This window comes from Vombatus ursinus, unplaced genomic scaffold, assembly GCF_900497805.2.
Source record: "Vombatus ursinus unplaced genomic scaffold, bare-nosed wombat genome assembly UNPS02014772.1, whole genome shotgun sequence".
Lineage (NCBI taxonomy): Eukaryota > Metazoa > Chordata > Mammalia > Diprotodontia > Vombatidae > Vombatus > Vombatus ursinus.
In genome coordinates this window covers 446,336-460,783 of record NW_020954550.1, presented here as the reverse complement: position 1 = coordinate 460,783, position 14,448 = coordinate 446,336, and the positions used below count along the sequence as shown (strand labels likewise).

At 35.6% G+C, this 14,448-nt stretch overlaps 1 protein-coding gene across 3 annotated transcripts in view; it reads right to left on the bottom strand.

The window, feature by feature from the left end:
• POLK (DNA polymerase kappa) overlaps nt 1–14,448 on the bottom strand; it is a 96,658-nt gene that overhangs the window by 17,213 nt on the left and 64,997 nt on the right. For all 3 annotated transcript variants that reach the window (XM_027863354.1, XM_027863355.1, XM_027863356.1), the window contains exons 6-8: nt 9,345–9,476; nt 4,633–4,786; nt 805–1,059 (exon numbers count right to left, since the gene is read on the bottom strand). In XM_027863354.1, the coding sequence (XP_027719155.1) occupies nt 805–1,059; nt 4,633–4,786; nt 9,345–9,476 (541 nt within the window). The remainder of the gene's footprint in view (nt 1–804; nt 1,060–4,632; nt 4,787–9,344; nt 9,477–14,448) is intronic.

The window sequence follows — 14,448 nt, the reverse complement described above, 5'->3', positions numbered from 1 at the left end:
TGATGACTCACTAATTATGAACCATAGTTGGCATACTGTGGCAATGCATGATATCCTCAGTGGCTCCTTAAGTATGCAAGGCTGTTTGGCCCTACAATCAATGGCCCTAGAGGACTATGTCACTGTAGAGGGTATTTCTGTCTCCTTCCTGATGGCTACCTCTGTTTTCAATGTCATTTGTCACAACTATTCAGTGGGTCTGCTTCTGTTTTTCCTGTCCATGAAAAGGGGAATGGGGAGGTGATGAAGGGACTGAAAGAGGGAAAAAATTGAAAGCCAAGGATTATGTATAAGTTTCATTAAAATACTACTACTACTACTACTACTAATTCACATTTATATGGTGCTATAAAGTTTATAGGGCACTTTATTTTTTTTTAAAATAACTCTTTGAGGATGGAAGTATAGGGACTATTATCCCCATGGGGCAGTTAAGGCAACCAAAGCTCAGAGAGTTTAATTAACTTACCCAAGATCATCTACTCATAACAGCTAGGACTAGAATCCAGAGGCTTTGATCCTAAGGCCAGGCCCCTTTCTCCTATAGCATCCAGTCTAACCCATGCCTAAGCTGGGCTATAGCTCAATGGCTTTTTCATACTTATATATGGTTTTGTCCTCAAAGGCCTTTTCACTAATAGCCTATGGCTATTCTGGAAGCCCAAGGTTGCCGGAAGTTTGGCTGACCACTAAGCAATGGGCCACATTTTGAAGCAATATTAATGAGGTGAATGGTAGTCGCATCTTGTACTTAGAAATCCTGAAAAGGATCCCTGAATTAGCCCCCAGGATGGTCTGACATACCTGAGCTGGCTGTCAACGATGTTTTTTGTTCGATTCTGAACCTAATTTCCTTTACCACTTCCTCAGCTGAAGTTCCAAAAACAACTGAATTTTGGAGAACTTGAGGATCTCTCTGTTCTTCAAAGTGCGCTTGGGAAGGAATTTCTGGCTCCTGATGCTGTAGTTGAGGAGGGCTATCTTCAAAGAGTAAGGGAGAGATGGATACAGCATCTTCATTTAACCCTGGTGCCTTTGATATGACAGCTTCTGATTTATCTGAATTTTATAAAAGGAATAAAACTTAAGGTCCATGTTAAGGGAATATATAATTGACATACAAAAATTAATCCATATTAATCCACAAAGAAAAGAGAAATTCAGATATTTTAAGTTTCCCACCCCATTCCAAGACAAGTTGGGAAGCTTGTCTATTTTTATAGAACTATTTGCAATAAAGTCTGCATCGATTCAAAGATTTTTCTAGAGGGAAAAATTTTTAGAGCAAATATATAATTTTAAAAATTCCAACCAAAACAAAGCAAGCTTTTCCTTTTAAATGGTAACACTTTTAAAAAATATTCAAAAGACAACAACCCAAAAATTTGGGCTATATTTTTTACCCTTAAAATTAAAATTAGGCACCAAAGTTAAAATGTTGTGTGTATTTGTTTTAAGATCAAAAAAATTTTCCTAAGCTAAAATTTGGAAGAAAATCATTCAGAACCAATGAAAAAAGCAATATGTGAGTAATCTAATTTCATTAACTGAATAAAATGCCAATTCTATTTGTAAGATGCCTAAAAAACCTTTTCTAACTCATAGAAAAAGCTATTCCAATGCAAGAACCAAAATAAATTTTCTTTTATATATTAGGAGTACTTTCATATAACTACTTGTATACAAACTGATACATTTGTTAAGGTTCTATCCAATGGATAGAAAGGATCCTAAAGTTAATTTATGTTATTTCAAATGCAGAATTATTAAGATTTTGATACAATCAACCAGAGAGCGAGGAAAGTGAGAGGGCAGAGATGATAGCTTTGTTATAGAATAACAGATGATAAAATAAAGGATGATAGATTTAGTGATGGCAAGGCACAGGAAGAAAAGGAATGAAAGAATTTCAGAGTTAGGGATCACAGAAGTGTAACACTTGTGGATGATGATGACATCAAGGTTGTAATTATGTGTGTAGCTGAGGTGAAGTATCAGAAGAGGTCAGGAATGTTGAACAAGTTGAAGAATTGAAGAGGTCTTTCCAGTAGTTAGTACTTTCTTCCTTAAACTTATTGTTTTTGTACATTTCTCCCCCAACAGAATGGAAGCTCCTTCAAGGCAGGGACTGTTATTTTTGTCTTTGTGTCCTGAAAGTCTAACACACAGCCTTGCACACAGTAGGTGCAAAATAAATGAGTATAATGTTTCTTGAAATGATTTTTGCATTGAACCAAAAAATATGAAGCAAAAACCCAGATGCCAAAGGAGAGACTGATAAAGTTTACACATGAGGCATCTTTAGTGGCTCCCTATTGACTTGAGGATAAAATTTAAAAAAAAAACAACTCCTAAGCTTGAAGTTAAAAACTCTTCAAAATCTGCTTTTGGCCTACCCTTTTGAAAGAAATTTCTGTGATGCCTTTTTTTTTTTTTTTTACACCACATACACTTCCTGATTATCAATAAAGCTCACCCTTGTCAATGCACAAAAAAACCAAACTGTTGAGCAAAACCAACCTTCACCTGATACCATATGTAATATTCAGCAAAAGTAACCCCAACCTGGCAGTCTATTTCATCATTCCAGCTTACCTTTACAGACTTATTTCACAATGTTCCTCTTAACACTTTTTCTATTACAGCCCAAATGGCCTTCTTGCTATTATCCTGAACTCCAAACTCTATCTCCAAGGCAAAATGTACAGCCTCATTATCAATTAAAGAAATGAAAATTAAAATTTTAAGGGATTTTATATTAATTAAACAAGCAAAGATAAAATGATAAAATCCCATGCTGGTAGTGATATGAGGAAAGTTTTATATGGCGTAGCTGGAAGTATAAACTGGTTCAGTCTTTCTGGAAAGCAATCTGGCTACATGTAACAAAAGGAGTAAAATTCTTTATATTTTCTGAGTTGGTAATTGGTCTTTGGGGAATATAGCCTAAGGAAATAACCCTAAAGAAAAAAGTAATTTATATAAAGACTTACATAACAGTGCTATCCATACTACCAAAAAACTGAAAACTCAAATGCCCTATGCCCTACAAAGGGGACATGACCAAGGAAACTGTGGTTTATATGTTATATGTGTTAGGGTTATATGTGTTAATAATACTATTTTCATGACTTTAAATCCAGTCTCAGACACTAGTGACCCTGGGCAAGTTACTTAACCCCATTTGCCTCAGTTTCCTCATTTGTAAAATGAGCTGGAGAAGGAAATGGCAAATCATTCCAGTATCTCTGCCAAGAAAACCCCAAAATGGGGGTCACAAAGAGGCAGACACAACTGAAACAACCAAAAAACAAAAAATAGCTATTAAAAATTACATATGACATTGCCAAATGGAAAGGTGTGTATAAAATCATGGTAAGTGGGAAAAAGGCATAAAGCAAAATAGCCTACACACACTGATTACAACTGTGTAAAGCCTGAACTCTGTGTTCTAATCCACTGAAATTTGAGTTAGAAGTCATATGGTCAGATCTGCACTTATGCAAAATTACATTGGCAAAGTGCACAGGACAGACTGGAGTAGTGAGAGACTTGGGACAGGAAGACCAACTCGAAGGCTGTTGCAACAATTAAGGTAAGAGGTGATGCGGGCCTAAACTCAGGTGGTAGCTAAGTGGGTAGAGAGTAGAGGGCTGGATGCAAGAGAGGTTGTGTAGGTAGGGTAAAATTTGGTAACTAATTGGATATGGGGGGTGAATGAGAGTGAGGAGTTGAGAATAAAGCTGAGGTTACAAACCAGATACACTGGAAGGATTATGGTGCCTTTGACTGAAATGAGAAAGTTTATTAGAGAGGAGCGTTTTTCAGGAAAAAACTGTAGGTTTAGTATTGGACATTTTGAGTTTGAGATGTCTCTTGGATGTACAATTTGAAATGTCTGATAGGCAGTTGGCGATGCAGTACTAAAGATCGGGTAGAGACCTGGGTTAGATAAATATAGCAGTGAGTCAGTGAACATTTAAAAAGTCAAATCAACATTTATTTTTAAGGACAGCAAATATTGCTTTCTCAGAAATACTTTATGTCTATACTTCAATGAAATCTTGTTCTCATCAATAGACATGTTCCTTCTGAAGATACAGATCACAACTCTTCCATCGATCCCTTTTCATTTAATAACTTTTGTCCATGTCCTCCCATACATCTACAGAAGGTCTACTCAACATATTTGAAGCCTTCTTTTTGGCTTTTAAAAATACCTTGGGTATCAGTGGAGTACTGTAACTGGCCATCTGTTTTTCTCCATTTTACATGACCAACCTATTTTCTTTCCCAATCATACAATCTCTTGTACACCATTTCTTTTGGGCAAATCAGTAATAGGCAGTAGTTAGCTCATACCCATCATATATCTCTCCATTTCCCTTTGGATCATCTTAAATTTTAATTCTTCAGAGATCTGTGACATTTCATTATTTGAAGTCAAACAACATCACTAGAAGAATGTTGTTAAAAAGATAGGCTCTTGCTTTATCTTGTTTCAGACAGTAGCATGGGATGGTTTAAAACACTGTACAATTCCCCAAATGTAAGTGAGCCTGCTCTAGCCATCACCTACTATAGTGACAATTTAAATTTTTTTTAGGTTACCAGTTCCAATAAATAGCTTACCATTTTCTGTAGTGCTTCCTCTTTTGACGAAATATCTTCTTTTATTCTCAGACCAGTTTTGTCTTTCCTCTAAATGCTTTGTTATATTCAAATAGGCTTCATCAAGGCTCATAGCCATAAAATTGGGATCATAATCAGCAAGAATTTCCCTAACCTTGACAAACACACAAAAAATTTTATGTTTTGCTGCTGTAGCAAAAGCTTCTGGCACATTTAGTTGATACCTACATTAGGACACTCGTACATGGCAACTCCATTATGACCTTATAATCAATAGTTCCTAGATTTATAAGATAAGTAATTTATTGATATAATACATTTATACCAAATTTCCTTTGTTTTAAAATAGACCATTAAGTCAAAAGATGATGAAAAATCTTTTGTTTCCTCTTTATAAGCTCCCTTTTATCAACTCATCTAGTTGTGATTTGGGATCCAAATAAATCTCTGATTTCACACCTGGTAGTTTGATGACCAAGGGGAAAACATCTAAGAAATATAATTTTAATTAGTGGGGAAAGCATGTGAAAAAAAAATAGATGTCCTTCATTTTTTCTTAGGAACAAAAACTGAAAATTATATTTCATTTAGAACATAAATGAATTTCAATTAAAGTTTGGGCGTATATATATACATATATACACAAACACACACACACACACACACACAATACACACACAAACATAAAATCTTGAAGAACAAAGGTCAAAAATACTAGTTTAAGGGGCTGCTAGGTGGTGCAATGGATAGAGCTCTGACCTTGGAGTCAGGAGGACCTTAATTCAAATCTGGCCTCACACACATGACACTCACTAGCTGTGGGACTCTGGGCAAGTCACTTAACCCCAATTGCTTCACCAAAAAAAAAACAAACCAAAAAACCCCAAACTAATTTAAGTCAAAAATGCATATGTAGGATCAATTATATCTTTATATACTTTATTAAATGCATGGGAGAAATCTAATATTAAACTGTGAGGGAAATAACACATTATTTAAGAAAGGTCCCTTGTCAAGTTGCTGGGTTGTAGGACATTTTTGGTTAATTATACTTGAAGTTCAAAGGTTCCCAATTTAGAGTATAAATTAAGATTTGTCTTACAAGACAATAAGGATATCTATGTACTGGATCAAAGCTGTAAGTTGCAAAACAGATGCCAATTTGCATTGGTAAAGGGAGTTTCCCTACAAATAGTTCCTCACGAAAAAGAAATCATGGCTCTGGTCCAAAAAAATATGCTGAATTATATAAAAAAATCACCTATTATTCAAGGCTCTGATTTTGTTTAGTGTAGGTACTTCCTTCATTAAAAGAAATCACAACCTCTCTGGAAATTAGAGCTAATGTTGCTGAAAACTTCATCATCTTGGAGTCAATATAGTGATGAATGTCTTCCAATTTAGCCAGGATGATTGTGAGAGGATAAACACAGTCTATCATTGGGATAGTACTAAAGGCCTATCCACAGGTATTAATAAGCCTTCAAACTTACAAGTAACCTCCAGATGAGGTCCTGGAATAGGAGTCTGATCCTTTAACTTAAAGAAAAATAGGCTGTCTATTTGTTGGGAATGGTTAGTCTCCTAATAAGACTTAGGACAAGATGTGATTACTGTCTACAATACACATGTCACAAAGAAGAGGGCTTATATTTATTCTGTAGAGCTACAAAGGGCAGACCTTAGATCAGTGGGTGAAAGTTAGAGAGGCAGACTTTGGCTCTTTATGAGGAAGAAGGCCTTAAAAATTAAATTACTACGACAGTGAAGTGGTTTTTCCAGTGTGGTAATGAGTTGCACTTCACTGAAGATATCTGGGTAGGCTGTACCTCTCTAATGTACTTATGTATCATTTTGTACTACAATTACATACATACATATACATATATATGTATATATTTGTATAAATGTCAATCTCCTACAAGATTGTGAACTCTGTGAGGAGAGAGACAATGTTTTATTTGTTTTATTTCTTGCAGGGGCCTTTCCAACACAGTGCTTTCCACATAGTAGGTATCCAATAAATTTTCACTAAACATGCATTAGGAAAAAAAAATATCTCAGAAAGGCAGCTTGTTAAAAAAAAAAACCCTAAAGAATACTTTAAATTAGTCATCAAGAATTGTGACATACATTTATCAACAAGCTTTATTCAGAGAACTTTAATCATATCTGTTCTTACAGAAGAAGTCATTTGAATAGTATTAAACAGAATCCTAGTGAAAATGGAGTTTAAAAAGAAGCTGGCTCTTGATAACAGCTACCTTAGATTATTTTAAATGAGTTCATGGAGAATTTTTTTTAATTGTACAAGCTTCTTTTGCATAAGAGGTTGTTATTAGAACTAAAATATACACTTTAGCAAAAAAATAAAGTTTTAATGTTTCAAGAATAACTAGTTATCTTTGCTTCTTTACAACTGAAATAAATGGCTCCTTTTAAAGCTCTTAAGCTCCAAATTAATATGCATTAGTAAATGCTATATTTATATTACGGTATATTTAGAAACGTGCCAATTTGTAAATAGGCATGGCTATATGGGAATGCTCACATAAACTCTGCCCAAAGCTAGAATAAAAAAAATATTTCATCAATCTGGGCAAGCTTATCTGGGGAATGGGGAAAAGAAACCTCTTCACATGCAATGAATGAATGCAGTGAATCATCCTGTCAAAGGTTTTTATTGGGTTAAGGAAATACTTTTTACAATGTTTTTACTAAATCTCTTAAAGAGTTTAAGCTGTATTAAAAAACAGGTCATTCTGTTATTTGCTATTTTATCTATTTGCAAGGAACCAGGAAAAAGAAGTTGGGAAGTGGGGCACTTGCTTCTTTCTTTTCTTTTCTTCCTTCCTTCCTTTCTTTCCACACCTTATTTCCAAATCTGGCTGCACTACTTTGGTACTTCTTTGACTTCTTCATGCTCCAAGAACCTCATCATTTACCTCAGAAATCTTACCACTTACCAATTTACAAGATCAGTTCAGTTTTCATACTCACATCTTACTACTTTCTACTCCACTAATTAGAAGTTGGAGCCATGAATTTTAAAACCTCCATTAGAGGAGGGGGCTCAGGACAGACATCTCTTCATTTGGCTGCACTATTTTGGGATTTCCCTGAATTTTTCACCATATCTTTGTGTCAGGTACTTTCCACCTTCCCATCTTCAGCTTCCTTTTGTTCTTTCTAGTAGATTGTAAGCCCCTTGAGGGCAGGGGCTGTCTTTATTTTTTCTATTTGTATCCCTAGCACTTAACACAGTGCCAGGCACATAGCAGGCACATAATAAAATTTACTGATTGACTGTAGCAAAATGAACCAACATTTACAATGTTAATGTTGAAAAAAAAAATCAAAACACAGTAAATTGGTAATGGCAGTACTACTTTTTCCCCCCCTGCACTTAGATTGCATTTGCAAAGGGAATTCTGCCTGGTGATTCCTTCTACCAATGCACATTACAACTGCTCTATAATTTATAGCCTTAAGAGCTGCCTGGGGCACTGAGGGTTAAGTGACTTGGCCAGAGTCATAGAGCCAGGATGCTGTAGAATGTGGCTTTAGACCTTAATACTTTCTCACTCAAGAATCCATCTTTCTAGCCACTACAACCTGAAGCCACTCATATTAATAGATTTTTCTTCTATAATGTGGTATACATTAACAAATATTTATACCACTTAATTTCCTTCCTTCTCCTTCTCTTTGGCTGTCAGCCTTTTGGACACTTCATTCATCATTAACATCTTCAACCAGGGAATAGGTAGGCCTAGAAAAGGAAAGGCACTAAAATGCAAACCAATCAATTTTGTTACTTGATAAAAGCTTCGATAAAGACTGGATTAGGCAAGAGTTTTAAACTGATGACAACAGTAGATTCTAAGAATTACTTGACTTTCTCTGAGTCTTATGAGTTCCCATTAGGAGAAAATGAATACTGTTTATTAAAAAAACTGAAATAATTTACAGTTAAAATATATTTCATTTTAATTCCATAATTGCAAAAGCTTTGTTTTCATTCATGGCAGTAGAGATAATAGTCCTAGTCCTAAAGGAACAAAATAAACCATATGCTATTAAAAAGGGAATTATTTCACTTTTATTTGTAAAAATTAAACGTTTTATTAATGCACTTTAAAAAACAACTCTCTCCCTTCCCAATGACTATCCACCCACTTACCTAGTAAAACCCTCTCTCTCAACAAAGAAATACAGCTAAGCAAAACAAGTCAACATGTTGGCCAAGGCAGAAAACATATGCCTCATTCTACAACAATAGTCAGCTTATCTGTGGAGGAGAAGGCATGCTTCACCAACATAAACCATATGCTTTTTGACACTGCATTAACCCTCCCAAGCTATAAGCTGCCAATTTGTAAATTTGCTCTTCTAGTGTACAACACAAACTAGCCTAGTCATTTGAAAAGACCATAATAAAAAGTGAGAAATTAACTCCTTTTTATGGATTTTGACAATTCCATAAAAAAGAAAAGGTATAATATATTTTGTAAGGTATTTTAGACTGTCTCCCACAGACCAAACTGGTCATTTTTTAATCAAAGCACTTTGAGGAACTTAAAGCCCCAGGTGGTCTATTTGTACACTACAAGTTTATAAACAAATGAGAACTTACCATTTGCCTATTACTTAGAAAAACTTAAATGAAATTAATACTTTGATGCACCACTGAAATTCCCCAGTGTTCTTACCTCTTTACTCACTTCTTGATATTTGTCAAAATTTGGAGACACTATAGTTAATTGTGGGCAGAGTCTCTTAGCAATAAATCCAGGCATAGCTGCCCGTACTCCAAACCTTCTTGCATGGTAATTTGACGTGGACTGAAAAGGAAAAACAATCACATTAAAATTTTGCAAATCTAATTGGGTATGTATCTAGGTGGTTTATAAGCAATACATCATTTCTAAAAATGTAAGTTCCCAAGGCAGTAACATTTCTTTTATAAGCTAATCTTCAGAATCAAGATTTTATTTACTCGTTATCTTTTACCCCAAGCCCTTCTCTTGTTAGAGGCTCACAAAATAGGTGTCATTCTCCTCATTCTCTTATCCCTCACATCCAACCAGTTGTTAAGTCCTGTCATTTCTACCTGACTACTAACACCTCTCCTATACTCTTCTCTTTTCTGACACTGCCAGCACCCTGTAGCAGGCCTTCATCATGTCATACCTGGACTACAGGAATAGTCTGATGGTTGCTCTTCAGGCCTCAAGTCTCTCCCCACTCCAAACCATCTTTCAACTCAGTTGTCAAACTGATCTCCCTAAAGTGAATGCCTATGTCATCCAATAAACCCCAGTGACTCCTTTTTGCCTGATCAGCCACAGTTGGACACACTGTACCTTGACCCCAACATAGTAGTGTCATCTTAGTCCTTTATGAGAACAAAGGACAACCACCACCTCCAGGATCAAATGCAAAATCCTCTATTTGCTTTTTAAAGCTTTTCATAAACTAGTCCCTTCTTATTTTTCTAGTTTTCTTACACCTTACTCTGCTCCACATAACGGATTCTGTAATCCTATAACACTCATCTCTTGACTAGCTGGTCCCACACCTGGAGCTCTCTCCTTCATCTCTCCCTCCAGCTTCCCTGGCTCAAGCAGGCTTTTCCAGTCTTCCTTAAATATTAGCGATATCCTTCTGAGACTATGTACAATTTATCACATATGTATCTTGGTTCTGTATAGTTGTATGTCTGTTGTCTCCCCTGTTATCTCTGAGCTCCTGGAGGGCAGGCACTATTTTGCCTTTCTTTGTATCACCAGTGCTTAGAATTGTGCTAAGCACATAGTAGGTACTTAACAAATGCTAGTTCGTCATTAAGTATTAGAGGCGGCATGTGGACAGGATGTAGTACAGGACTAGGAGTGAGGAAGACCTAGGTATATATCTTTTGACATTTAATAGCTATGTGACCCTGGGCAAGCCATTAAAAAATTTTTTTTCAGGTAGAAGACAGCCTTTATTTCACTGAAATATGCAGAAGGCAGCAAAGACTCACAGGCACCAATAAAAATTAAAGTATGGATAAAGCACTCACAGTACTTCATAAGCTCCCCTAGGAAGGGAACTGAACTCAGGGCTGTCAACAAAGCAGCATTCTAATATTAAAGTGAAATTCTTCTCCCCTTCCACAATCTCTTCAAAGACATACAGGGCTGCTTTGTGATTTGGACTCCCCTTGGAAGGCAAATACACTTTGGGGCTATTTCCTATTGGCCAATTGGAAAGAGGTTGCCTATTTAGTAACCCCAAGAGTTTCTACACTGGGAGTTCCAAGAAATTAGAGGTCTGGACAAAACAAAAACAAAAAACAACCAAACACCTTTTTATAACACTAAAATATTTATAATGAGAGATATCAACACAGTTCGTAGAGAGCTGGCCTTGGGAATCAGAAACAACCTGGGTTCAAGACCTGCTTGTGACACCTATTATTTGGAAGACTATGAGGAAGTCAGTTACCACTTAGGGCTCCAGGAAGCTGTCTGTGACTTCTAGTTGCAGATGCGCTATGGGTCAACATTCCCCATACTGAAAGTCAGACTACCATACATATAGATACTGTCACGATTCCCATGGAACTGTTAGATACTCCCTAACAGCTGGCAGATTTAAATTTAAATTTTGTAGGGAGTAAGCATGAAAACCTGGATAAGATACAAAGAAGTCAAGAAAAAAAGTCCATTATGTTATAAACAAAGCTAGCGGAAGCAGATTATAAGGCAGTGATTCCTAACCTGTGGGCTGAGCGCCCCTGCAGGTTTGTGCAGTGATCGGAAAGGGTGTGTGTGTGTGTGTGTGTGTGTGTGTGTGTGCCCACACGTGCATATAAGTATATACACATATATGTGTACATGTCAAGACTTTCCATATTAGCCATGTTGCAAGACTTGTCATTTTAATCTTGATTCAGCAACATGATTGAGTATAACATGTAAATATTTTCTGAATTTGCATATATATTGCTGTTTTTCAATTTCTGTTGTGATTAATAAGGTATACATTTCATTTAAAAGTAATACTGAATCTATCTGGATCTATGATTTTCTCATGAGAGGTAGCAAGACACAGGGAGAAGGTTAGAGAAGGGGAACAAAATAAACACTGATATTGTACCTACTATGTGCTAAGTGCTTTTTTTTCCTCCTTTTTTCTTTCTAGGCAATTGGGGTTAAACGACTTGCCCAGGGGCACACACCTAGTAAGTGTCAAGTGTTTGGTCTGAGGCCAGATTTGAACTCAGTTCCTCCTGACTTCAGGGCCAGTATGCTAAGTGTTTTTTACAGATATTATCTCATAGTGGATAGAGGACCAATCTTGGATTCAGGAAGACCTGGGTTCACATGACCCTGACACATATTAGCTGAGTGACTGCTGACAAATCATTTAAGCTTCTCAGTTCCAACTGATGACCGGAATCAATAATTCTTTATAATTAACAGATTTTGATTTTTTTTTTAAGAATAAAAGAAAAGGAAAAAAGCCACTAATATAAATTTAAGGTTTCTGTTTTTTATTTTTCCAATCAATGGACTCTAATTGTAAACTATTATTCCTGTGGGATTCCACAAAATCTTTTGAGGTTAAAAAGAGGTCCTTACAAGCAGGGTGGTTTCAGAAAAACCTGGGAAGACTTACATGAACTGATGGAAAGTGAAGTGAACAGAACCAGAAGAACACTGTACACAGCAACAGCAGTATTGTATGATGATCAACTGTGAATGACTTAGCTATTCTCAGCAATACAATGATTCAAGACAATTCAGAAGGATTTATGATGAAAAATGCCATTCACCTTCAGAAAAAGGATGGAGTTTGAACACAGATTGAAGCATACTTTTTTTTACATTCTTTATCTTTCTTATTTCCTTTTTCTTTCTTTTTTTTTGTCCAGTTCTCTTTTGCAACATGGCTAATATGGAAATGTTTTGCATGAATTTACATGTATAATCTGTATCAAACTGCTTGTCTTCTCAAGAAGGGGAATGGCGAGGACGGGAGAGACGGAATTCAGAACTCAAAAATTATTAAAAAATGAAAGTTAAAATTGTTTTTACATGTAATTGAGAAAAAATAAAACAAAAATATTTTTTGAAAAGAAATCCTTAGCTATTCTCCAATAGATACTGACTGAAAGATATGAACAAAAAGGTTTTCAAAAGAAACAAAAACTATAAATTAGGAAAAAAATGTTCCAAATTGCTAATAAGAAAAATGTTAATTAATTAGCAAACAAGACAATGTTGCATAGTGGATAGAGGGTTGAACTCAAGGTCTGAAAGATCTGGATTCAAGTTCACCTCAGATATGTACTAATGCTGGGCAAATGACTTATCTTTTTAGTATCCCAAGCAATTCTCTAAGATAATAAAATCGATGAATAGTTGATTTTTATGAGTGATGGCAGGAGTTTCCATAGTGGGAAACATGAATGAAATCACAAGTCTGGCACAAAAAATAATAATAATACTAAAACAATTCTGAGGTTTCACCTCTGAGTCATATTGGCAAGATGATAAAATATTAAAAGAGTCAATGTCAGAGGGGATTTGAGAAGTTAAACATATAAAACATTTTAGGTGGAACTCTGATTTGTTCCAATGTTCCAAAATTATGTAGAATTATAAGAGAAAAGTGACTAAACAGTCATAGCCTTAAGACCCAACAGCTCTACTATAAGCATATATTCCAAGTAAGTTAAAGACAGAAAGAAAGACCTCATTTCAAATTATGACTACAGCACTCTTTATGGTAGAGAAAAAAAAAGTAAATGAAGTATTGGTCTATCAATTGTGGAATGACTAAAGAAATTGTGATATGTAAATGTAATAGAACATTTTTGGAACATTTTGGCTCTATAAGAAATGAGGCAGGGGCAGCTAGGTGGCACAGTGGATAGAGCACTGGCCCTGAAGTGAGGAGGACCTGAGTTCAAATCTGGCCTCAGACCAAACATTTGACACTTACTAGCTGTGTGACCCTGGGCAAGTCACTTAACCCCAATTGCCAAAAAAAAAAAAAAGAAAAAAGAAATGAGTCATATGAGGAATTTAGAGATATGTGAGGACCACTGCAGATCAAAGAAAGCAGAATGAGGAGAAAAAATACACTCAATGACTATAATAATACAAGCAAAGTCTAAAAGATAGCAGATCTCAAATTAAATGCAATGATCAATAGTGGTCCTAGAAAGCAAATGATGAAACACATTTCCCTCTTCTTGGCAGAGAGGTGAATACGTATAGAATGACACATATGGAATCACATTTGTTCCTCTGTTAGTAGGTTTTGCTTAACTGTTCATGTTTTTGTTTTGTTACAAGGGAAGGTTCAATTTAGGGGTGTGTATGAAAATACCAGGAAATGACTATAGTATAAAAGTTAAAATTAAAAAAAAAAACCTTTCAATTAAAGATTTTTTGAAAGTAATCTTCACATTTGAAAATGTTGAGATCTACTCTATTAGTCATTCATGAGAATTTGGAAAGTGGAGATGCTTGTTCACAGTTGAACCCAAGGTCTGAGATACAGGAAATCTTACTGGAATTTGGTGAGGAACAAACAAGCTTACATGAGTTGCCTGCCAGAAAATTTTTGCCTTGACATACTAGGTCTTTATTTGTGCCTGTCCTCTGGTAAACTTCTGTACACCCACTACAAATGATAAGAATGTACAGAACCTAATTGTCCTACATGTCATCATCTCTTAGTGTTGTTTTTTCCAAGAAGCAATTATTGCTGTGAAGGTGGGGTATACCTCTGCTGGTAGGTAAAATTTTGAATGGG